Raw genomic sequence first — 26,497 nt, 5'->3', positions numbered from 1 at the left:
GGAGCAATCAATAGTTCAAAGACATATTGCTCACAAAAGGTTCCTAATTCTTTTTTAGCATACGTTTTTTCTCTTTCTATTTGATTTTTTAGCCTTAAATCATTACATAGCCATAAACCTGTTTTATTAATTGAAGATATTATGTCTCCATAAGTTAAGTTAGGATAGTCTATAGTTCCTTCATTATTGGCTATATCAAGTCTAACTTTCTGAGCAAAGAAATAAGGTAAACCAGCAATAAATTTCTCTTTCCAGTAGGATTGTTGACAATCATTCCTACTTAGAACTTTTGAAATAAAAACATCTTTATACCATCTAAAGTCTGAAAATTGTGGACATCTTAAATTGATTAAAACATCTGAAGCTCTTTCTTTATATTGGTTGGGATCTCCAACAAAATGTTTGGTTATGGTAAAAATTAAAGTATTAACTGCATCTTGTGAAGGCTGTCTATCTGTCATTATAACACTTCCATTTGTTTCTCTTTTAACTGTTGTTAATATTTCATTTCTGTTATCATTATTTAAATAATGATCACACCAACCTTTCAATTGGCCAGTAAAACCAGTGACAATTAAATGAGCTATTTGGTGATCCTGTTTTCCATGATTTTTATAAACATTAGTAAGCAAAGTCATTTCATGTAAAAGGTTTATTATTTCATATTCTGACATTCCATCAATATTCTATTCATAAATTAAATTTGGGGAGTAAGATGAATTAACATAAGTATGTCTTTCTTCAAATTGTAGATCAGGGGGAGTAGGTTTAGGATACCAATTCTTTTTAGGATATAATTCTTCAATTCTTCCTTTTTTGCGATCTTACGATGAAGATGCTAAAGTTAATTTATTAATCTGTAATTTGTCTATAAATTGTGATTCTAGATTTTCTACATCTAATAAGTCTGTCAAATCTGTCAATTGATTATCTTCTGATTCTTCATCCTCTAAAGAGTCAGTCCGTCCTAATGTTATAATATTCTTATTTTTTAATGGCTCCATGTCCTTTGTTGGCTCAAGTCTTGACCTCTAATTTTTAATCATTGGTACCAATATCCTTTTGTAAAAACCTGCCCCCATCACCATGAATAAGTACCCTTTATTCAAAATTTGTATTCTCTCTAGGTGAGTTTTTATTTCTTAATTATATTATTCTATTTAATAATATATGTTTACAATCCAATTTGACTTATCTTATTCAATTCTTCTTTGTTTTATATATATGTGGACGATCTTCCTGTTTGATCTTAATCAAAACCCAACCAAAATATATTGAACTAAAACTCAGGGATCAGGTTCTCAAAAACATACAAAGTCTCACCAGTTTTCTTGCTTGCTGTCTCTGTAATATTCTCTCTCATGTTGTTGCTGGTATAATGGTTGAAAGAATGATTTAAGAATTGGAATCCTTTGTATAGGCCAATAAGTGTTTGACAAAATGTCTCACTAAAATTAGAATCAGTGAAAATTAAAGGCTTGGTAAAAATTTTACATCTATAGCTATTATGTATGAAGAAACAATAAAAACATACAACATATCATTAAAAACATACATATCGTTAAATAATTTTATTCATTTAGAAATCTGAAATATGCCTTTTGATATTGCATAATGATAGAGGCAATCATTAAAGCTTGCTATATATCAAGTCTCTCTCAACCCTCTCTCTGAATCTCTGCCTCAAATTTATAATATCTAATACCATGCCCATCTTGCATAATCATATGTAATTGAGTTATATAACTTATGTTTTAGACCAAATTATATCTGTAGCCTTTTGTAATTTCCTGTAGTTGAATTCTTTTAAAATAGAGTTCCGAACATGTTTATATCTATAATTATTTATAGCTATGAATTGGTTTTCTCATGCACAACCTTTACCACTCTGATGCAATTGTAGTTCTTAGACTATATTGATCATATCATTTGAGTTTTGCATTTGCCTTTGACTTTGTTCTTCTACTTGCAATATCCTAGCTAAATATGGTCATTTTTGTTTCTCTATATTACTATAGTTCTTAGCATGTATGGATCATTCTTCTTCAATTGGTTTATAATCATTTAATGCTTTCATAATCTTTATATGCGGCAAGATATCAAGGCACATGATGGTCCAATTTTGGCAATGAAATTTAGTCTTGATGGGCAGTTTCTTGCAAGTGCTGGTGAAGATGGGATTGTGCGATTGTGGTAGGTGGTGAAGGATGAGAGATCTAATGAACTTGACATTCCAGAAATAGACCTATCCTGCTTATATTTCACAGTGAATCATCTCTCTGAATCGAAACCTCTCTTTGCTGATAAAGAGAAAATGTGTAAAGTGAGCAGCCCAAAGAAATCATCAGACATAGCATGCGTAATTTTTCCCCCAAAAGATTGTCTAATTGCAATTGCCATTGGCTTATGTGTAAATTAAATGTCTAGAACAAAGATAGATGTGGCAATAGTGTTTATTGAAATTCTTGGCACACGTGTAGTGATGCTGATTAGCAATTAATATGAATTTGTATGTTTTTATTGTTGCAAACTTAAATTTGGACTCTGGCTTTGAGTAGAGCCAAGTAAACATACAATGGTTGCAATTCTTTATAGATAGTTTTCCCTTTCTTTTTTTTTCTTTCTTTTAGATTTTTTCTTGATGGGCAAATCAACATTTATTGATTCCTTTAGTCTTTCCTTTTACCGTGAGGTTGATTAATTATTTTATTATTTAACTATCTCATGCCTTGCACGGGTTAGCGGTTGGTATACTATATAATAAAAGTTGAACTTAGAAGCCATGATTGCGCCAAGTAGCTTCACTAAATTGCAAAAAAAAAAAAAAAAATTTATATTTTTAAATTTTAAGAAAAGATATATTAAATTTTTCTTCTCCTATAATTTCTAAGTTAATAAAAATCTTAATTTGTTTACAATCCAAAATTTTCATCTAATCCATCTAATCCTTATTTTTTACAATATATTTGTTTTTATTAATTACTTTGGATAAAATAACAATAAGTGTTTTAAAAAAACGTGCAACCTAAGATAAGTATTTTCTAAAATTTCAAAAAGAGATTAAATTTAGTTGGTTGGTCTATTTAAAATATTATCAGCAAAGCATAAAATGAATAGGATAGAATTACCTAAAAAAAAGGACAGAATTTCAATAAATAAAAATACATAAAATAAAGCAATAAGATAGAATTAAAAAAAAAAAAGAAAAAAAAAAAAAGAAGAAGACAGAATTGAATACTATTGCATATCAACATACGTTCATTTTTTTAAGTTCCTTTTTTTTGGATAAATACACATTTTATGTCATTTTTTTCCTAATAATCAAGTAACAAAAGAAAGTAGTATTTGATTTACAACTACAACTACAACTACATTTGTGTCTATCTAAAATGTTTTTTTTTTTTTTTCTTCAGTTAAAAGGAAACTTCATTAAAGATTAGCTAGCCAAAATGGCCAAAGTAGCAGAATTAGCAGTTGTGAGTTTGCCATAGTACAAACCATACATATCCGAGTTTACAAAAGTGTTAACATCATCCGAAGGAGGATTATCAAATATAGCAAAATCCTCAAGTTGTGACACACCCCTTCTAGCCAAGGCATCAACACAGAAGTTTACTTCTCTAAAAACATGTCTCACCTTGCTCTGAGGAAAATTCATTAAGAGTAATCTGCAGTCAATAAGCAGAGGAGAGAAGGAGTTGTTAGTCTCTTGGTTAGAATGCAATATATCGACAATAGTTTTGGCATCGAGTTCTACTACAATATTTTGAATACCAAGCTGGGTTGCCAGGCTTAGCCCATCTCTAAGAGCCCAACATTCGGCCATCATACTCGTTGCAAGCCCTATAGAATGTGAAAATCCCTTCACCCATCTACTTGCACTATCTCTGATAACACCACCCTCACTAGCCTTTCCTGGATTCCTAAGCGACACCCCATCCGTATTAAGCTTTAGCCAATTCATAGGAGGTTTCAGCCATCTTATAGGAACTGTCACCTTTGAATTTTGGCTTTTGATTTTCCCCACTCCGTAAGAGTACTCCAAGACCTTATTGAAACATGACTTATGGAGAACAAGATTGAGAGGGGTATTGTCAAAACAAACCTTGTTCCTGTGCTTCCAAAGGAACCAGGCCGCAAAGGGAAACAGTATACTCAACGATATAGCAAAATGATGGACAGTGCTGCTTTGACAGTTTGCTTTGAACCAGTCAACTAGACTTGCATTGAAAGTATATCTGAGTATTGGGGGCACACGGATCTTGTCCCAGAACATGTGAGCAAAGTCGTAGTCCCTTAGAGTGTGAATTATTGTCTCCTCCTGATCATTACATACGGGGCATTGTGTGCAACAATTAGTACCCCTCGAAGCCAAAACTCCTCTTACCGAAATGCTATTGTGGTGGCAAAGCCACATGAAGTGCACAATTTTTGGGAGCATATCAATTTTCTAGATCTAGGATCCTTGAAAGGAGTTATCTGAAGGTTGTTCTGGGTTGGCTAAGCGATAAGCAGAGTTTGTGGAGAACTCACCATCCTTAGACTCAGACCAAATAATTGAATCTTCCCCCAGGTTAAAAATTTGAATAAGAGTCGCTTTAATACTATCTTTGATGGCTTGTGGGAGATCAAAGGAAATTAAATTCCAATTCCAAGCTTGATTTTGGATCAGATCAACCACCTTTAAGCTACTTTCTATAAGGGGCAGAGGCCCTTCAATAAGTTCCCTTAAGGTTTTTCCTTTCACCCACCTGCAAGCTACTTTCTTCCCCGGAAGAAGAGGATTAGATAATGTCCTAATTGCCCAAGAATTAATCTATGCTCTTGATAGGAAAAAGGGGAAGGAAGGGTTCATGGCCATTAAGGTTGACTTGGAAAAGTCCTATGACTGATTAGAATGGTGTTTCATTTACAAGCTTCTTCAAGCATTCCATTTTCCCCCCAATCTCACCAAACTTATTATGAGTTGTATCACATCGACAAGCATCTCTATCCTTGTTAATGGAAGCAAGTTGGAAACCTTCCAACCATCGCGTGGCATTAGACAAGGAGACCCCCTGTCTCCTTATATTTTTATCATGTGTATGGAATATTTAACTCATCTCATTGAAGGAAAATGCGTGGAAGGTAGCTGGTCCCCCTTAAAGGCATCTCAGGAGAATGTTGGTATCTATCACCACATGTTTGCAGACGATCTAATATTGTTTGCAAAGGTCAATGATAAAACTTGTGAAGCCATTTCAGAAGTCCTACAAACCTTCCGCTCGGAATCTGGGCAAAAAGTGAGCATGGAAAAGTCTAGGATTTACTTTGCTCCCAATGTAGGCCAGAGGATGAGAGAAAATGTTTGTGAGAGGCTTGGTATCCATGCCACCTCAAATTTTGGAAAGTACCTTGGATTCCCAATCCGATATAGAGGATCGGACAGAAACAGATTCAAGTTTGTTGTTGAAAGGGTTATGTCCAAATTAGATGGCTGGAAAGCTAACTTTCTGTCCTTTGCTGGCAGAACAGTCTTAGTAAAATCCATCATGTTCGCTATTCCAACATACATGATGCAGGGAGTAGCCCTTCCCTTGCACTTGTGTGAGAAATTGGATAGGGTTAACCGAAACTTACTTTGGGGTACGACAGATGAGAAAAGAAAGATCCATCTTGTTCATTGGAACAAGCTAATTAATCCAAGGAAGAAGGGGGTTTTGGAATTCAGGCATCAAGGGGGAAAAACATTGCATTGCTTGCAAAATTAAATTGGAGAATGTTCCAAGAGAAAGAAGCATTTTGGGCCAAAGTGATACTTAACAAATACTGTTCAGCTTCAAGGACAAGAGCACATGATCCTGACAGAATGGCTTCTTCCCCAAATTGGCAAGCTATTAAACTTAGGTTCTCTACTTTTGCTAAAGGCATAGAGTTGCACAGACTAATAGGCCTATATTGGGAAATGAGCTTCGGATTCTGACATTTAGGAATAAGGGTGATGAGGGTTTCATTCAAGTAAGTTGGAACTGAGCTATGTGTGAATATGTTCTTAATTTCTGCGTAAATAGAGTACTTGACATCATGCCAAAAGTGTTGGGAAAAGCCTGCATGAAGTTCGTCAAGGCCTGGAGCCTTGAAGGCCTTTAACGCCCATAATCCTTCCTCGATATCCTCCTCCGAGACCTCCCTGCTTAAGTTATCTTAATCCTCTTCCGAGAGAACTCGACAAGAGAAATTTGAGACATTAGACCTGAGCATAGACAAATCCATACCCGTGGAGTACAAGTCAAAGAAGCCCTTCTAAATGTAGTCCTTGATTTTGTCCTCCTCGAATATCCACTCCCCAACCATATCTCTGATGCCTCTAATTTTATTTTTGTGCCTACGGACAATTGTAGAAATGTGAAAAAAGGCAGTATTTCGATCTCCAAATGTGGCAGCATTCAACTTGGATTTTAGGGCTCAAAACTCCTCCTCCTGAAGCAAGATTGATGCATATTCTTCTATCTAAAATGTTATCAACAAAGCCTAAAATCAATAGGGTAGAATTACTTATATATAAAAAATGATAGAATTTAAATAAAAAAGAGAGATAAAAAATACGTGAAAGAAAAAATATAGAATTAAAAAAAAATTACATGAAACAAAAATACTTTTTTTTACTACGTTTCTTCTTCTTTTTTGTGGATAAATTTGTATCTTATGTCATCTTTTTCCTAATAATAAAGTTTAAAAAAATTAAGTATTTGGGTTTCACCTAAGCTCCTTCTTTTTGTTCATATCATCTTTTTCACAACATGAAATTCTCTCTTTATATACACACAGTTTTTTAGTATATTATTCTTTCTACTACGTACCTTACAATTATTTACTATATTCTTCCATTCTCCTCTCTACCCTATCCACAACCTTGTAGGTATTTTTTTTCATCAAATTGAATAGATTTTGTGTATTTGTTGCCTTTTTATTATATATTATATGATTTTTATCAACAAGTTTTATAAATAGGCTGAAATTATATGTTTGATCGCACTTTTTTTTTTAGAGAATACTAAGTATTTTTTAATACACACACACAGGGAGAGGGGAGAAAGTTTTTTAAAGAAACTTATAGTGGTGTATATCCCAAAATGGCCTAATTCTTGGATACACAACACATGTTTTAAACCTCTTTAACTCACACTCATTTTCCAATGTGGGATCACACCTTTAGTATATTTTTTTAGATGTCAATATAGCAAGCAATATATTTTTATTTTTTATTTTCTTATCACATGACTATTTGTTGTTGACATCAATATTTTATTGTACGGGGATTTAATTTGTTATGGTTTTTGTTTGGTACTTTGTTCCATGTAATCTATCTTCTTTAATTAAAAGAAACATTTGCTGTTAAACATGAAATTGGATACAAGAGAAAAAGAAGGATCTAAAAATATTCTTATATCCATCAGTCCAAATTCCTATGTAAGTCTATCTTTACTTAACTCTGTTTTCATTTTTTTTTTTAAGTTCAAAAATTTGGATATTTTTTCATTAATGAATCGGGATTTTGGCTTAATTTTGTTTTCAACTGTTTCAATTATTGAATTCGTTATTTTTTCATGTGTAATATTAATATCTGTGTTTTTTTATTTGAAAAAAAATAATATATGTGTTCTTAAAGGCTAAAATACAATACAATTACAAGCATTATTTTAAGTTAGGGTGTTATATTTATTTGTTAGTAAGTTAAAATGTTACATTAAGTTATGGTATTATATTTTTATTTATTATTAAGTTAGAATGTGTGATATAACTTATAACCATTTGAATAAAATCAACACTGAAGCAAATGATTTAAATATTAAAATAAGAAATAAAAATTAAATTTCTTTTAGGTATACAAGTACAATTTAATTTTTTGATCTTAAATTTTGAATTAATTCTTTTAGGATGATCCCCTCTTCATAAATAAATAGGAATTATTAAAAGAATTATAAATTTTTTTATTGATCATTGTAATTAGATATATTATATATAAGGACAAATATACAAAATTCAATTATTTTTTTATTTAAAAAAAATAGATTTTTTTAAATCTTTTACACACACACACACACACAGATTTCATTGATAATTGTTATACTATTTTTACAATTTACCATAGTTTTTAAAATATTTTATAATATTTGTTTTTGAAAAAAAAAGTCCAAACTTGAACTTACATAATATATACATCTTCCATGTAACTTTTTTTTTTCATTTTAATTGTTATTCAATTTAATTATATTATCAAAATATTTTTTATTAAGTCGTGCATTGTACGAGCATAATACTAGTATATATATATAAAACCGAAGTCTCTGAAACTCCTACAATTTTCTACGTCATCACTATTTTCTTTTAGATTCTTTTTATTTTTGGTTTTATATATTATATATTTATTATTTCTCTTCAACTTGTAATTATCTTATCAAGTGTTACAATAGTTTAGTTTAAGTAAAACTCTGTTAGATATATGTTTCAAGAGTTTGAAAATTCTACTTCAACTAAAATTCTATAACAAAAATTTCAACAAATTTACACCTCATTAATATTTTTTTAAAGTTTTATTTTTAAAAATCTTTAGAGTTTCTTCCTTTCTTGCATAAGAACCCTGTACGGCATCAACACAAACATAAACCTTTTTTTTTTTCTCGCATACAAATCTCCATTTACAGCACCAATACAAATATTAAACCTCATTAGTATCTTTGCGTCCCACTCCTCGATGAAGGTTGATTTTCCACTCCCTCTTTGTTTCTTGGAATTGATATATAGATTGCTTTTCTTTTCTTTTCTTTTTTGATGAGAATTGCATATGCAAGAGTGTTCCTGTATAGGGTTTTTTTTTTTTTTTTTTGGTGGTTTTTAGATTGGTGGCAATCAGTAAAGAGAGAGAGCAAACTAAGTTAAAGAGCAACATTGTGACTACTCATATTCAACAGTTGGGAACATTTTATCCAGCAAAGCCTAAACATCAAGTTTAGTACGTTGATTTATTGTATTTTATCCAATACAAATTTTGCACCTGATCTTTTTATTGTAGAACTTTATAATTTATAATTTAAAAAGAAGAAGCATGAAGCAAGAAGATGAACTTCCTAAATTTGGTGGTGAGTCACTACTTCTGTTTATGAAATCAATATTTTGTGTTCATTATGCTGTAGGAAATCATGATTAAAAGTGAACACGTTTAGCATCTGAATTTAAAATATTTTATTCCATTTTGTAGAATTCAATAGGTGCGTTTGAAAGATTGAATTAATCTTAATTAAGTTTTCAATATCTTTTCATTATCCTCTCCTTATATCAATTTCAAATTCCAATCATGTTTTGACCTATGAAGCACGGGTGCGTTTTGGGATTCGGGTGCGGGTGCGGGTGCGGGTGCGGGACTTAGCAATTTTTGAAAAAGGTGGGTGCGGGTGTGGCGGGACTCGGCGATTAAAAAATTATTAAAAATATTTTTATTTATATTTTTAATATATTGCTAAGCATACTTTTTCACATTATATATACATATACCAAATTTAAGAGCAATAATAGATAATAACTAAAACATGATGTTCAAAAATTAAATACAACCCACAAGATTGAAACTAAAAGTCTAAAACATTCCATGATGTTCGGAAATTAGAATACAACTCACAAGTTTGAAACTAAAACAAAATAAAAGATAATAAACAAGACAATCAAACACCAACATCATCATCCTCAAGATCAATTGCTTCACTTCGAACTTCACTTTCACTAGTAGTAGCACTAGTGCTAGCATTCCCAATAACCACGGCCTCCAACTCTGGCTCATCTAGTGTAAGGGCTGCATTCTCAAGAATTCTTGCTCCTCCATGTATGTCGCTCTCATTCCAAGAGTCTCCAGCAATATCCCACATCTTTGTTGTTGTATGTACGTACTCCTCATTGCGCCTTGACAAGAGTCAAAGATTAGAATGCACATATACCAAATCCTCAGTTGCAGGAGCCATTTTGTTTCTTTTTAAGGAATGAATGAATTTGTATGTGCTTCAATTCCTCTCAGCGCATGAGGATGAACAAGGTTGTCCAAGAAGTTTAAGGGCAAGGGTTTGAAGAGTTGGAAATGCGGAGCCATGGTATTACCACCAAATCAAAGGTTGTAAGGTCCACCTATCTATCAAGGCTTCTGGTGAAGGAAACCTCCCTCCTGAAAATGTAGCAAACTCATACTTCACCACCGGCTTTAATTCATTCTCATCTTGAAAGTATCGATCTAAACACTTGCTACTTTCCATAGAAATTTCATGATCCCGATGTGGAGGGATGAGTTTTGGATTCTCCAAAAGCCATTCAATGGAGTAATACCTGGTTAAAGATTAAAAAACAAATATGGATGAAACATGGGGTTTACTAGAAGGGTGAACTAAGGAAAATAGAAAATAAATGTACTTACTTAGGAGTTAAGGAATGAGCCAAGCAATGTAGTGGCGTAACAATTTTTAGTCCATCGATCAATGAGTATATCATACACCACACCCCAAAATGAGCTATACTGATATTCTTCTAAGTTTTCGTGTCGATATATTACTGTCTTCACCTTCTCTATCATTGAATCCCACATCTCATACACAAGATGAAGACAAGGCTTATCTGTGTCGGCCATTCGTAGCATATCATAAATGGGTGCTGTGAATTCAAGGATATAATCAATATTATCCCACCAAAGATCACTTAGAATCATATCTTTCACCTTTTTAGCTTTTCCAACATCATCCTCCCTATAAGAAGCCCATTGGTCACTAATAGCCATGGATGAAGGCATCTTTTTATCAACTTCAACCTTTTCAGCATTACAACAACCGAAGCAAATCTAGTATCAGCAACTTGGAGCAATTTTAATGGACAAAATTCATTAAACATTGCCAATCTCATTGAATGGTTCATGATAAAAATACATATGAAGGATGCATCATCAGCAATACGTGTAATCCAACTACATTCCTCATATTTAACTTCATTCTTTTCAGTGTTTTTTGCTACACAAATATTCTTCAAAGCTAGATTGAGAGTGTGGACAACACAAGGTGTCCAAAATATTTTAGGATACTCACCTTCAATAAGAGCTCCAGCAGACTTCATCTCACTAGCATTATCAGTGATGACTTGGACAACTTTTTCATGTCCAATCTCTTTTATAGCATCCTTCAACACCCCAGCAATATAATGTTTGTCTTTGAACTCACCTGACCCATCAATTGCCTTTATAAACACTAGACCCCCATCTGATACAGCCATAATATTAATAAAAGGTCTCCTTTGTGGATCTGACCATCTATCAGAAACTATACTTACACCATTTTCAAGCCAAGAGTCCTTAATTGGTTTCAAAAGTCTTTCAACATGAGCTCTTTCTTTTTGCAAAAGTGTTGTTCTCAAGGCATTGTATCCAGGAGGAACATAACCCCGGAATGCTATGGGTACTAGCATATGCATAGGAACTACGATAATATGGGTTCCTTGCAAAGTTAAAGGAAAGCCCACCGATGTAAAACATCCTAGCAATTTTGCTATCCAAATCATGTCTAGCATTATTTTGGAATGCTTTCTCCAAAGTAGAATTCATTAACTTTCTCCTCTTACCATCACTCGAATTTGTACTATCACTCCCTTCATGTCTTCGAAATGGGGAAATAGGTGCAGGCCCACAACCTGGGGGAGGTGGGGGTAAGGGAATTTGACTTCTCTGTTCCCTCTCTAACTTATCATTCTCAACTTAGTCATGCATTCGCTGCATTTCCAGCCTATGGCTTGGTGTCACATTAAGGCATGCTCTAATTCCTTTGCCAAATTTTTTTAATAAATGAGCCTTAACCCTAGAATAGGATCCCATAAAAACTACACCACAATAGTTGCACTTAAAGTATGTGTTTCCACTTGATTTAACAGAAGCACCAGGTGGTTTTTCTACTTTAGTCACATACTGCCAAAGAGGAGATTCATCATTTGGCACTTCTTGATTAGATGAAGGTGAAGTTTCTGTGTTAGTAACTTCCTCCATTGCAAATTCAATAGATTCAATTTAACCTAAATAATAACTATTAACTAAATAAATTAATAATAAATCAAACCCAAGTTCACAGAACACAAATCACAAATCACAAATCAAACTAATTGTCTAACTAACAAATCACAAATCAAACTATTAACTAACAAATTTAACCTACAAATAAACTATTAACTAAATAAATTAATAATAAATAAAACCTAAGTTCACAAAACACAAAACACAAATCACAAATCACAAATCAAACTAACAAATCACAAATCAAACTATTAACTAACAAATAATAACAAACAACTTTAACCTACAAATAATAACTATTAACTAACAAATCACAAATCAAACTAAGATTGAATACGGTACCTGAGTTGAGAATGTGTGAGTGAGAACTGAAGTTTGAATGGCTGTGTGGCTGAGTGGCTGTGTTTAGACTCTAAAGTGGCTGGGATGCACGGACTGAGTGATTCAGTGAAGTTGAGCACACCCAGAGAGCACAGAGAAGAGAGAGACGAGTGACGGAGTGAGAGAGAGAGTTTGGAGTCTTTGGACGAAGTGAGAGTGCATGAGAGTGTTTTAGGTTTTAGGTTAAGTTCAAACGGTGCTTTTGCACCTTCTTTTTTTATTAATTTCAGCTTGAACCAGCCATATCAGCGGTTTCAGCCGATATGGCCCGAGTCGGCCCGAGTCAGCCCGATTTGAGCCACGACGGCGCGAGTCGGCTTTGCCACGTGGCAGGACGAGGCCCGACGCAGCACAAACGCGCACTCAGCAGCGTCCCTCCCGCCTCGCCGTGTCGGGCAACGTCCGACGCAGGTGTGGCGCCTCTGGCACCGCACCCGTGCATCCCAGGTTTTGACAAATCAAAGAGGTGATACTAAATTCCAATATTGCCACCAAATTCATAATCAACTTATTGGTGTTTGCTTTTATGAATAATCATTGAATTAGTTATTATTCGTACTATATTGGATGTTTTAAACTAATACTAATTATGTCTACTAGACATTATATTAAATTGTATATATTTAGAATGAGTGAATTATCTTGATTGTCTTTTGTTTTGATATTTGGGTCTCTTTGTTTCCTTCCAATTTCTATTTTTGTTGGTCCTAAAATCTAATTGAAATGTTTGATTTAGCCAATAGCCATAACAAACTCCAACCAATTCTTTTTTAGTTTAAAAGTTTCACCTAATTAGTGGCTAATCGACAAAGAATGAGAAACACTGAAGGGAGGTACAAACGCAGCACAAGACTACAAGAGAGCTTGGTGGGCTTCAACTTCTAGAGTTTCTGCCTCTCTATCGAGGTAAATTGATGTTATTTAGGAATGGAATATCATTTGAGTTATTAAGAGAATAATAATTTTATTTTTTACTTTGACATCAAAATCAATATAAATTTTACATATTTATGTTAAATAATACCGTGCATTGCACAGGTTAGTGACTAGTTTTTAGTTTAAAAGTTTCACCTAATTAGTGGCTAATCGACAAAAAATGAGAAAAACACTGAAGGGAGGTACAAAAGCAGCACAAGACTACAAGAGAGCTTGGTGGGCTTCAACTTCTAGAGTTTCTGCCTCTCTATCGAGGTAAATTGATGTTATTTAGAAATGGAATATCATTTGAGTTATTAAGAGAATAATAATTTTATTTTTTACTTTGACATCAAAATCAATATAAATTTTACATATTTATGTTAAATAATACCGTGCATTGCACAGGTTAGTGACTAGTTTTTAGTACAAACTTGAATGAAAATTAAACAAAGAAATATTATTTATAGTTGAAGACTTGAAATCAAGAGGATTGTTCCAGCGTCCTGATTGGTGATCAGACCATCTCATGTCAACATTTTCAACCTCCAAACCTTCAATGTGTTCCATGATGATCCCAGCAGTGCTGTGATTAACAAGTCCCTGACATCCTGGTCTATAATCTATCAATCCACCAGAATAACTTGTCCATCTTCTGTAAGTCAGGTTCACATTTATGAATCTCAAATTGTTTAGTAACCCATGTCTAGAACCTGATAAGAATACACCATTTTCAGAATTTGCAGTGATGTTAATAAAAACTACATTTGAGATCGAACCCTCCTTTGCACTAGAGTCTCTTGGGCATGTTGTCACATATATAGGCTCCGCTCTTCCCCACCATGAAGGATCATAGTATCTTGTGCTTATGTTTATGTTTGAGAAGGTAATGTCACTTACATTTCCTGCACAAGGTGAATGCTTTTTTTTCTTTTTTAAGGAAAAAAAGGTCTAAAAGCAAAATTGAGCTTAATTTTGCAATCATTCAAGAAAAATTCTCAATAAAACAAGAAAAGCAAGATGAGTATTACCTCCATCACGTATTTGAAATCCCAGCCCTCTATGAGACTGTACAATTGTGATATTGTCAAAAATTAGACCCTTGAAATCAAATGAACTAGCACTACCAAGTTTGATTGCTGAAGATTTTGTTCGAATCCAACAGTTTGTCACAGTCAAGTTATAAAGGGGGCCAGTGTATGTCTTTGGACAGATAGCATCATCTCCTGTATCAATGTGACACCTTGTAATGACTGTATTATTTGAATCCTCAATATCAATCCCATCATTGTTAGGTGTGTTGAAGTTTCCATAAATCGAAACATCATGAATTGATGTGCTTTCACACCGTACTATGTGCAAGCTGTTCATAAGAAACATGGCTATAAATAAGAGTGTTACAATATAAAAATATAGCAATTGACAAATTTATGTGATGTGAGTCTATTTTACTTGGAGAGGATCATAACTGTTTGCACCAAATTGATTATTTTTTTGCAAGTGCTAACTTTCTGTGCATTGTTATGAAAAGGTTTCAATTTGAATAAGAAAATGAAAATGAAGAAACACTTCATTTGTTTTGGAATAGTTTTTCTATATCTATAATTATCGCAGCAATACACAAACAGAAATATCAAATTTTTTCTTTTTTCTTTTTTCTTTTAGGTAAGTAGAAATCTCTACTATTTAAAAGAGAGGGAGAAAAAAAGACTTTATTCTAGTTTCCCATTACACATTTTGTAACAAAAAATTATTCAAAAGGGAATTTATTCACAACCAGACAATAAACAACTATCTATATATATATATACACACACCATTAAAGTTATATGTATACAGGTTTGATTAAGGAATTCTACAGGAAGGCATTCATTCATAATATGCTGGAAAACTGAAGGTAAAGTGTTACCTTAAACTATGAGAGGTCATTTGTAATATTCACCCTAAACCATAAATTTGTACAAGTACAATCAACCCTATTATTTGAGATTATTTTGCAATACCCCCCAAATCAATATCTAAATTAACAATCTCGTTAAATATGTGTGTATATATATATATATATATATCAATTTCTTAGGTTGAAATGCTATTTAATCTATGAAAAAATATATATATGAACTCAAAAACTATATAGAAAGAAAACACACAAGAAGTACAAAAACAATGTGGGCGGTGGAAGAAATATTGAAAAGTCAGAGGATAAAAATGCGACAAACATCACATCTTCCACCATACGATACGTATAAACTACCAATCCTAGAAGAATAGCTAACTTTGAACAGCAACAAAATCATTAAAAGGAAGAGGGAAAGCTAAAGTATAATAAGGGTATGGCAAAAGCGTATACGCACCACCAATAAGCTGGTTCTGTGAGTGTGATATTCCAAACCCTAACATTTTTACAATCAAGGAAACCGACAAGCCTGGGTCTACACTCATCTCCTAAACAAGCTCCGGTGGTGTTCCAACTCACCATCACATTCTTCCTCATATTAAACCTCTTCACAAAACCCAAACCGTGTCCATCCACCACGCCTCCGCCGGTGATCCCCACATCACTCGCGTTCTCCGCCACCACCACGTACCATTCCCGCGATTCTTTTGGGTAGTCCTCCATTTTTGTACCGCCCAACAATGTTGCGTTTTCTTTGATGTCCAATACGACGCCAGATTTGAGGAACAGGGTTTTGGTGAGGTAGGTTCCGGGAGGGAAGGTGACGTGGCATTGAGTGTGGTGGGAGGTGGGGCAGGCTTTGATAGCGGATTGGATGGCGACTGTGTCATAGTGGAGTCCGTCGCCAATGGCTCCGAAGTCAGCGACTGATAGTGAGTGAGGATATTTGGAAAGTGGGAGATGGGTTGTGGATGCAATGGCTGGGTGTGATTGATGGATTGAGATTAAGAGCAGGGTGAGGAGGAGGAGTTGAAGGAGTAATGGCCTTACTGGGATTGCCATTTTTTTGTTTGAACCATTTGATATTGAATCATTGTCTAATTTTTATAATAGTCTCATTCATTCGTGGATTTGGGTTTATCATAGTTTACTAATATGTCTTACTATTTTAAGGCTTAACTTATCTCTTACAACTCCTTTAGCTACAGTGATCCTAAAAGTAAGAAAATTATTGTGAAGTGAGACAAGATTAGTAATAGGATATATTTTATGCCAATCTAAAAATAAATAAATTTTATGAGAAATGCTAAGACCACAATACTTTCATAATATTTTCACAACAAATTTTTGAGAGCAAACTATTATTGTTGGGTAAAAAATTATGACAGTAGCAAGCCTAGATTATAACTCATAACACTCTGTCACCTCAAATTTGTTGTAAAATTGTTGCTTATATAACATTAATATTTTTATAATAACTAAAGAGTATGGTGCTAACTTGACAAATCAGCCCAACCTAAGTGACTACTTGGCATTGATAAGGTGAAAGTTTGGCCATCCTTGGGGAGATGTAAGCTCGGCCAGTCTAAGCTCCCCCACCCCTAAAGGAATATATAAAAATCTCCACGAGTACCCCAATTGATAACCAAATTTCTTGGAATCAATTCGCTTAGAGTATTAGCATTGGATGTTCTAAAAAAATGTTATTCTAACACACACACAAACTTACTTTAACTATTTTAGTATGATATTTAACAATACACCATACATCTCATCTTTTACTTTAACATATCACCCATTAAAATAACCTAAAATAGCACCTATATTCTATTTATTATTGTTTTTTAATTAAAAAAAAAAAAACCCCTTACCACCCCATAACCCACCACCATCACAAGTTCGCAACCCACCGAATTTATGCAAATCAAGATTTTAAAAAATCCACAACTTGCAAAAACACCAAAAGCCCACAATTCAATTGATGCAATTCACTTAATGCAAAAACCTAGCTGCCCCGCCTCCAACTTGATTGCTACAATTCACTTAATGCAAAAATCCACAACTCAAAAACACCAAAAATCCATAACCAATTGCTATGATTTGCTTAATATAAAAATCCACGAGTTGCAAACAACCAAAAAGTGATAGCACTGCCATTATAAAAGCACTATGCCAACGCAAAAACCTTTGATCTCAACGCCTTAATGTCATTGCCAATCAACTTCTTTATAAACGTCGTTGCCAATCTAAGAGAATTCAAGTTAGAGAAGGGGAGAGAGACAATGAGAAGAGAATATTTGAGAGAGAGAGAGAGAGAAGACAAGTGATATGATCTAGACGTAGAAAACAAGATGGGACCCAACAACTTGACTCAAACTTGTGGGAAAATACCTGACCCAAACCTAAATTTTTCGACCCAAAGTAAAAATGGGTGACTTGTGATTTGACCTTTTTCTTAGGTTAACCCAATCCGTATTTTAAAACTTTTTTTTTGTAAAAAAATAAAATAAATTAAGACAAGGTTGGTCTACTTGTTTGTTTTGGTTTTATAATGCAAAACTCAAGCTCAATTAACAGATATAATGTTATTGCCACTTGATTTAAAAAAAAAAAAAAAAAAAAAAGACATCAATTTTTTTAACATCATTCAAATATAATAGCCTAAAGAAAACAATTGAGACCTTTATCTAGTTGTATGCAAGAGAATCTAAAAGATGAATGATTTTGACTTCATCTCACTTGAATAACATGATTAATAAAAAAATTTAAATGTCAAATAACAAAGTAAATGCCAAAATAATCTGGTCTCAGTAGAAGTAAAAAAAAAAATTGAAATTATAAACATGTTTGAGAAGTATTTATAAGTGTGAAAAAAGTAAATCTGAAGTATATCAATGAAATGACTTAAATTATGGATACTTGGGACTATTTTTTAACAATCCATAGCCAAAATAAACAGATTTTCAAAATAAAAGATGATGTGTTCCTAGAGTGTATGTTTAGTAACAATGACATGATATTCATAAAAGAAATCATATATAAATAAGTAAATAATCAAACTTTGATCTATACTCCCAAATTGAAATAGAGTGTTAACCACAACACATCTAAAATTAAGCACAACTATTAGATTATGAAATTAGTTTTCAAAATTTTAAATCTCTTATATTTTTTTTTTTTTGTCAAATTAAATATTCATTAGGGCATTTGTAATTTCGTTCTCTATTTTGGGATATTGAAATTGTGTAGAAGTGAAACTTGTCTGTTTGTTTTAATTAGATTTTCAAATTGTAGTCTAAACTCCTTTGTGTTTGTGCTATTTTGTTCTGGTTAGCAATATTGTTATTTGTATAATTTTATAATTGTTGAAAAATATCAATTTGTTGAGCTAAGCTATTTTGTGATATAGGCGGTGAATTCAAAATAATGTATTTTACACCAAATAAATTTGTTGTATGACTTACCAAGCGGCAAATGCATTTTTTTATTATAATAATTAAAAAAAAAGGTGAAAAAATACGAGTTGACCTGGCATTTGACAATTGAACCATCCAATGGAAGGGATTTTTTAATCTTTGGTGTGCTAAATTCTAAAAATTTAGAATTTAGTATACCCAATGCTAGTGCTTTGTCTATTACTATTACTACTAGCTTGTAATCTCATTCATATGCATGGATACACTTAAAGATATACAATAAGAATATAAGATGCATAATATAATTCCTATATATATATATAATTTAAATATTATTGATAGCCATTTTCATATTTTGTTATAAGGATATTACTAGGTATAAATGTAAATTGTCTATATATATATATATATTATAATTATTGTGAAGCACCTTTTTTTTTTTTTTTACAATTCATTTAGTCTGAACTCTTTGGTTTTGTACTTAATAACTCACTTGGATGAATATAAGGTGCATAATATAATTCCTATATATATAATTTAAATATTATTGATAGCCATTTTTATATTTTGTTAACTCTTTAAAAAAATTTATAAGGATATTATTAGGTGGAAAATGTAAATTGTCTATTTTTTTTAAAATTATTGTGAAGCATTTTTTTTTTTTTTTACAATTCATTTATTTTGAACTCTTTAGTTTTTGTACTTAATAACTCATTTGGATGAATATTATAATGTGGTCCCACATTTGATTCTAAAATTAAGAAATAAAACTCTTTAAAAATAAATAGTTTATGACACATGACGCAAAATTAGAACTCTAATTTGAAATTCTAATTTGAGTTTCTTTCAGCTTCATCTATATATATATATATATATTACATGGACCCATTATTTTTTTTCACTACTTATAATCTGTCACTAATTATAGCAAAGTGTGTAAAAATATGTGGTATGAGAATTACTTTTCTTAAAATTTAAATAAATAAATAAATAAAAAATCTTCTATAGAGAGCTAGTTCCTAATTAGGCATCAAAGCATCGGTTTCATCTAGCCGTTAAAAATATACCCTCAAAACTTCTAAACGTTCACAACGGCTTTTTTTTTTCTTTTTTAAAATGGCCCCGTAGGGCGAAGAAAAAAAAAGTTCACAACAACAGTTAAGTGGTTGCTTGAATGTTCTGGTAGCAATGTGATTGACAAAAGAACACTTCAAATTATGTTCTTCACAAGTTCACAGAAGTCGGGACTTTTGTAAATAAAAAATAAAAGGTAAAAACACTATTTTGGTCCCTAAATTTTTGAGGTCATAGTCAATTCAGTACCTACATTTTGGTAGTTGTCAATTTGGTCATTGTTATTTTTAACTTGCAGTCAATTGGATTCTTGCTGTTAAATTACTAACAGAAAATGTCTGTGGCTAATGGATTACATAGTTGGCACACTTAAAGCTTACATGGCTAATAAAATATTTTAATTACTATTTAAAAATGTCACTCAACCTCATAAAAATTCATGTCAGGAAAAAAATTGAATTGCTAATTTAATATATATATATATATAAATGAATAAAAAAACTCAACTCAGCAATTTCCTTTTTCTTTCAATTTGTTAGATGCCAAACACATCTAAAATCACCATGAATGTGTTTGCTTAGATCAAACTTTTCTCAACAAGTACCCCAGCCACCATTGTCCAACCAATGGTATACCAACAAAAACAGCAAAACACCGTAGGGAGGTACAAAAACAGCACAAGACTATAAGAGAGCTTGGTGGGCTTCAACTTCTAGAGTTTTTGCCTCTCTATCAAGGTAAATTGATGTTATTTAGGAATGGAATATCATTTGAGTTATTGAGAGAATAATAATTTTATTTTTTACTTTGACATCAAAATCAATATAAATTTTACACATTTATGTTAAATAATACCGTGTGTGGGTGCCCGAGGACCAAGGATGAAGTTGAAGGGTTGCAGCATTGGTGTGGGAATGCCCCGGGCCATGGACCCAAGGAAGAAAGCCACCCGAAGAATGGAACAGATAAGTCAAAATACTCTATAGTGTTCTAAGTGGGAGCTGGACCTTGAAGAAAAAGGAAGTCAGTGGACATTAGGGAAGCTATTAGCCTGGTGTAGCCTGTTGCATCTGCATTAAATGGTGGGCAACAGCTTTATCAGCCGTTTTGATAAGGAAGTGACCTGAACAGTGTAAGTCATAGCTAAGTAGATTTCTTCCACCATTTTCTTCAGATGGTAAAAGCAACAAAAGTCAAAAAAGGATGGGGGTTAGCTGAGAATGGAGGGTTAAGATATGAGAGAAGTAGAAGTATATAAGGAAATGAGAGAGCATTGAAAAAGGGGATCAAGAAAAAAAGAGAATAAAAAAGAAGGAAGAACATTGAGAGAAAAGAGTGAATAGTATTACTTTTTACGCAAACTTAGTCTTCTCGAGAGAACTTATGAGAGCTTGGTGCTCGCTTATTTCTTAATACAGGCCTTATTTTTCCCTGCACTTGTCCTCGGGCAAAGCCCTTTGTCGTTGTTCGTTCCCTTCTCTTACAAATTTTATTGATTTGGGCCAGGGTTGAATTGCACAATCTACTACTCTAAGTGGGCTTGGGCCACTAAATTTTCTGGTCCTTACATCGTGCATTGCACATATTAGCAACTAGTTTATTATAAACTAGTCGCTAACGTTCGATGCAAGAAAAAACTATTGACTTTGAAAAAAAATGAAGAAATATTTAACTTTTATACTTTTCCATAGTTTAAAAGAGTTGCCTAACATTGAATGTTATTAAGTTGCAAGTGCATTGTTATCAAAACCTGCAAAATAATTTACAATTCTTAAATTAATAAAACAAAACTCCTAATAGTTATATACACACACTTAAAACTAATATAAACTACAAATATATAAACAAAGACCATGATACAAGGAAGACACACAAAATTTCAAATTTGAGTAGCAATATGACTTTCTTTTAGTAATAAATATATAGATAATTCAAAACATCGAATAATATCAAAATTATAATACTAATTCCATTATCTTTTATATTGAATCCAAAAAAATAATTAGTTAAAATTAATCCAAACAAGTAATTAATCAACTAAAAATCATAGCTTTAATAAGAAAACAAAAACTCACATGAACTTAAATAAAAAGCATTTAAGGCGAAAATTTAAGATCAATCTACTGAGACGCAAATACCAAAAATCTCAAGACTTAAAACTTTAAAATTTATAGAATCCCCAAATTCTACTTCAAAACCAAACCAAATTCAACAAATTTATATATAATATACCAAATAAAAATTTATCATTCCCTAGGCTGGAAGACATAGGTTGCAACTCTGATTTTCTCACAAAAATAGAGATGTTTTATCTGCCATGTATAACATAAAAAAAATAATTAGTATAATTTCAACCCAAAAACCAAACCCATGAAAACATTAATGTCAATATAAATATGGAGATTAGCCCAAATACTCAAAAGAAAAATCAATTCTAAACATGAATCTCTTTTCTTTCTTTCTTTTAGTCCTATTTTCAACGGGAGTCTCTCTTTTTTTTTTTTTTCTTTTTTTTTTCTTTTTTGAATCATATCAAAATTTTTGTTTTTATATAGATTATCAACATTTGAGTTTAAGTTTAAGTTGAACTTATTAGAGAGATAGAGTTTGACTTCTTGTTAAGTTTTGATTAAACAAAAATAATTTTGTATATAAAAAAAAAATGATAATGATGAGTTTGAGTTTAAATTGGACTTGTTAGAGAGATAGAGTTTCACTCTTTGTTAAGTTTAGACTAAATAAAAATAATTTTATTGAAAAAATACACTTTTGGTTTGCTTAGAGTTATTGAGTTTCACATTTTTGTGACATGGTTGTAGGATTTTTAAAATTTTAATTAATTTGTTTTTGGGATGAAAAAAAATTTTTTTTTTTTTTTTTTTAACGCTTGTTGTTGAGTTTTACGTTGATTTGCTTAGGGTTTTTGATATTCACATTTTATATGAAAGTGCTTGTTTCCTAGTACCAACCGTAGTAGGTAACATAAGGTAAAAGGACTCTCACTCGCATGAAAAATAATATAAGAATAAAAAAAAGGAATAATAATAAGTAAGGACTCTTTTTAATAAATAAAAGGGATAATTACAGTAAACCCACCTGAGGTTAGGCCCGTTTTCACTTTGCCTACTCGTGGTTCAAAACTTATCACTTTACCCGCCTGAGGTCCCTTTCGTTATCACTTTACCCACCTGAAGTCCCTTCCGTTAGAGATTTGTTACCCACCTCTCCCTTTGCCGTTAAAAGAACACATTTTTAGAGAAAAACAAACATAACACGAATCAAAAGTTAGGGTTTGATATTAAAAACAAATGTATATGAATGTAAGAAATAAAATTCCAAACAACTACAAATCAAATTATTTGAAATTAAAACAAGTACTACATCGGTGGTGGCTCTTTTGTACTTCAACGTGATCTTCCCCTTCCACAAACTCATCAACAACCCAATCACCTAGGTCTGAGAGAGGAGAAAAACGATTATGAACCACCCATGGATACCGACCAAGGATCGGCGACACCACTGTCAGACTCGAAGCCTCAATCTCCGCCATCGTCGAGCTACCCACCATAACACCGGTGGACCCAGAGTCACGATAGCCTCGTCCATGAGTAACCTCGGCATTGGAGACTAAGCCTAACGAGAAACCCACCTTAACAGAGCCGAGAACCACTGCATCGGAGTTACTACAAGCCGCTAAGGCTTTTCCGGCCACTGGGTGTCTAAGAACTCTTAACGGGATGGGTGCGAGAAGCCCCGATCATATTGCCGAGAAGCCCCTGTTCTGGGTTTGAAAATTTTTTGATCATGTGTTCTGGGTTGGGTCGCTGCTGCTGTTTGGTTGTTTGGCCGTTGGTGTTCTGGGTTGGGTCGTTGTTTGAAGAGTGAAGAGTGTTCATACCTCTTTTTTTATTTTGGTTTGGCCATTTATTTCACAACAGAGATCATTACACAGAACCATACCCTTGAACTCAACTCTAAAAACCCTCAAAGCTCTTTCAAAAAAATTCAAACCCTAACTTTTTGATTCGTGTTATGTTTGTTTTTCTCTAAAAATGTGTTCTTTTAACAGCAAAGGGAGAGGTGGGTAACAGATCTCTAACGGAAGGGACTTCAAGTGGGTAAAGTGATAACGGAAGGGACCTCATGTGGGTAAAGTGTTAAGTTTTGAACCACGGGTAGGCAAACTGAAAACGGGCCTAACCTCAGGTGGGTTTACTGTAATTATCCCTAAATAAAAAGAGGTCATTGTTAATTATCTTGATTGGTTGTTTTTATTTAAATATTGTTCTGACGAGGAAAATTGTGAGAATTTCAAAGACTTCAGCTATATATATAAATAAATAAAAGCATAAAAGTCAAAGGATCTAGCTCAAGATTGGTTAACAGTGACCGTTTGAGTGAATATCTGGATAACATGTCAGGGGATTGAAGGGTTCTTTGGTCATTTTGGTTCAAGGTGGTGTGACAAGGCATATCTCGTTGGTTAGTTAGGTAAGTTTACAGGGAAAAAATTGGAAACTAACACCAAGCCTCAAACAATTTCATTAGTTAGCAACGTTTTCAAACTATTTAGAAAACTAACATCTCAAGTCTAAAAGACTCAATTTTGCTCTTTGAAAACAAGTCATAAAGCCTCAAGTTTTATGATTTTTTCACGTGGAACTCGAGTCTTTAAGACTTAAGTTCCATAATAAAATTGACAAAGAAGAACAACACAACAAAGAAGGTAGAGATCGATGAACAAAAAAGAAGCAAATGCAGATGCAGATCAAAAAAGAAGAAGCGGATGAGGATCAAAAAATAAGAAGAAGGCAAATCAAAAACAACAAACCCTAACCCCTAACAGAAATAACAAACCTAAAGAGATCAAAAAACAAAGAACCCACACCCTTGACTCCACCCACAAACCCAAATCTCCCTAACCACCCTTCGGCTTGGACTGAATCCAGGTGATGACAACTAGCCCAAATTGAACTCAAGTTGCGAAAGCTCCAAGCGGCGGTGGCAAGGGCTCAAGTAAAGGATTTGTTGCAGAGCTTTTCTTCTTCCTCAGGCATTTGGTTTTCCTTTGTCTCTTTTTTCTTTAAATGTGCAAAGCACGAACTTGAGTGTTTCATACCCGAGTTCCACGGATAGCAATTGTGTCTATAAGACTCAAGTTCAAAGAGCAAAATCGAGTCTAAGAAACTCAAAATGCTAGTTTGGAAACGTTGCTAACTAACGAGATTGTTTGGAGCTTGGTGTTATTTTCCAATTTTTCCCAGTTTATAGTTATGTTTACTTGAGCTAATGTAAACAATGAAGCAAATATATCTACTTAATTAATCGACAAATATTCTTTCACATGGTTCATAAAAAAAAAATTGTGAAGTTGTAGGTGTGTGAGAATCAAAACCTTTAATTAATTATTGTTTAGAGGTTCATGATTTTAGTGGTGTTGTATAATATTCATAGAGGGAATTTAGTGTTCAAATTAACCCTCCCCACTTGTTGGGAGAGAAAAGAACAATTGTTGGAAATGCAAATTTTAAAAACAACAATTGTGGGTAGAAGTAAGGAAGTAAATTAATTAAACAGGCGACTTTAAGAATAAAATACTGATTTGCAAATTGATGGTTTCTTATAACTTTGTTCACTATGTATGTTTTATGGAGAGGTCAAATGAAATAATGTTAGAGTTTTAGGATATAATTTATTAATAAAACATAGAATTCAATTATATTTTCATAGTGATACTTGTTGTATAAAATTATGAGATTGACACAATCAATATTTAATTTAAATTTAAATCTTTGATTTTTATGTCAAATCTCTATTATAAATATATGGATTCCATTGAAATGTGCAATGAAGAAAATTGCTTGACATATGATGACCTTTTTTTTTTTTTTTTTTGGATAAACGACGTATGATGACTTGAGATTAGTAGTAATATACTAATATATAAAAGAATACTTTATACACAATTGAGATTCTTTTTCGCTAAAGAAAAAAAATGATAGGTGGCTCTGCTGTGTGAAAGATCTTGTCTCAACAATCAGTATGACCATAATAACATCTATTCTTCTTCTTTTCCAGCCTGTATACTATTTTTTTCTCATCAACATTAAAATTTCTATCTTTATCTCAAAAGAAGAAAAAAAATATATTTGGCAGGACTTAAGATCCTGAAGACTCGCAAGCTTGGAGGTCATCAAAACATAGTGCAGACTGCAGAGTCTTCATCTCCTTATAAATTAAAATCCTACCTTTTTCAGCTAATTCTGGCACAAGATAGTTGAGAAAAAACTAGTTTTATGTTTTAGATATTAATTTTAATTAACTACTAAATTATATTGACTTGGACTTTTAGTGATGTAGTATAGACACATAAATATGATCATTCAGCACGTGAATAAATGGGTAATGAGGCACTCAACCCAAACAAAAAACCAGGGTAATGAGGTATTTCATTCTAATCAACTATTCAATATGATTCAGTTGAGGCTGTCAGAACTGTAATTACTGTTCAGATTAGCAATGTCACTATGTCAGCATCAACCAATTGAGCCTACATCAACCTATATAGCCAATTACCTATAGATGATGGTAGCATTATTGAATTATTAACCTGGTAGAAATAAATGTAGTGGAATGAAATGTATAGAATATAAAAAAAAAAATGGAAAGAAATTGAAATGAATTATAGAGAGATATCAAAGAAAATACAAGTATGAGGAATACCGTATTTTGGCTGAAGAAATCTTTGCA

The 26,497-nt window shown here is 32.6% G+C and overlaps 2 protein-coding genes across 2 annotated transcripts; both read right to left on the bottom strand.

Moving 5' to 3' along the window:
• Nucleotides 1-9,698: 9,698 nt before the first annotated feature.
• On the bottom strand, nucleotides 9,699-11,469 carry LOC111988682 (uncharacterized). The gene is made up of 4 exons (XM_065760940.1): nucleotides 10,906-11,469; nucleotides 10,512-10,822; nucleotides 10,153-10,347; nucleotides 9,699-9,933 (listed from the first exon to the last, which is right to left on the bottom strand). The coding sequence occupies exons 1-4, from the start codon at nucleotides 11,467-11,469 to the stop codon at nucleotides 9,699-9,701; spliced, it is 1,305 nt and encodes a 434-aa protein (XP_065617012.1).
• A 2,289-nt stretch (nucleotides 11,470-13,758) lies between these two features.
• On the bottom strand, nucleotides 13,759-16,352 carry LOC136062177 (uncharacterized). The gene is made up of 3 exons (XM_065760954.1): nucleotides 15,715-16,352; nucleotides 14,392-14,723; nucleotides 13,759-14,265 (listed from the first exon to the last, which is right to left on the bottom strand). The coding sequence occupies exons 1-3, from the start codon at nucleotides 16,317-16,319 to the stop codon at nucleotides 13,784-13,786; spliced, it is 1,419 nt and encodes a 472-aa protein (XP_065617026.1). The 5' UTR covers nucleotides 16,320-16,352; the 3' UTR covers nucleotides 13,759-13,783.
• Nucleotides 16,353-26,497: the final 10,145 nt, after the last annotated feature.

Source organism: Quercus suber, unplaced genomic scaffold, assembly GCF_002906115.3.
Source record: "Quercus suber isolate HL8 unplaced genomic scaffold, Cork oak 2.0 scaffold_388, whole genome shotgun sequence".
NCBI classification, from domain to species: Eukaryota; Viridiplantae; Streptophyta; class Magnoliopsida; order Fagales; family Fagaceae; genus Quercus; species Quercus suber.
Note: the sequence above shows the minus strand (reverse complement) of the source record. Positions and strands in the feature narration are given on the sequence as shown.

Bases quoted from the DNA above. Each gene is read 5' to 3' on its own strand.
- LOC111988682 (XM_065760940.1), bottom strand. From the start codon at position 11,469: ATGCTAGTACCCATAGCATTCCGGGGTTATGTTCCTCCTGGATACAAT. The intron at 10,823-10,905 runs GCAATGTTTAAT...AATGCTGAAAAG, and splicing joins TGAACCATTCAATGAGATTG to GTTGAAGTTGATAAAAAGAT. The intron at 10,348-10,511 runs GTATGATATACT...ATCTTTAACCAG, and splicing joins AGCTCATTTTGGGGTGTGGT to GTATTACTCCATTGAATGGC.
- LOC136062177 (XM_065760954.1), bottom strand. From the start codon at position 16,319: ATGGCAATCCCAGTAAGGCCATTACTCCTTCAACTCCTCCTCCTCACC. The intron at 14,724-15,714 runs GTGCGTATACGC...TCTTATGAACAG, and splicing joins ACAGAACCAGCTTATTGGTG to CTTGCACATAGTACGGTGTG. The intron at 14,266-14,391 runs GTAATACTCATC...CACCTTGTGCAG, and splicing joins ATTTCAAATACGTGATGGAG to GAAATGTAAGTGACATTACC.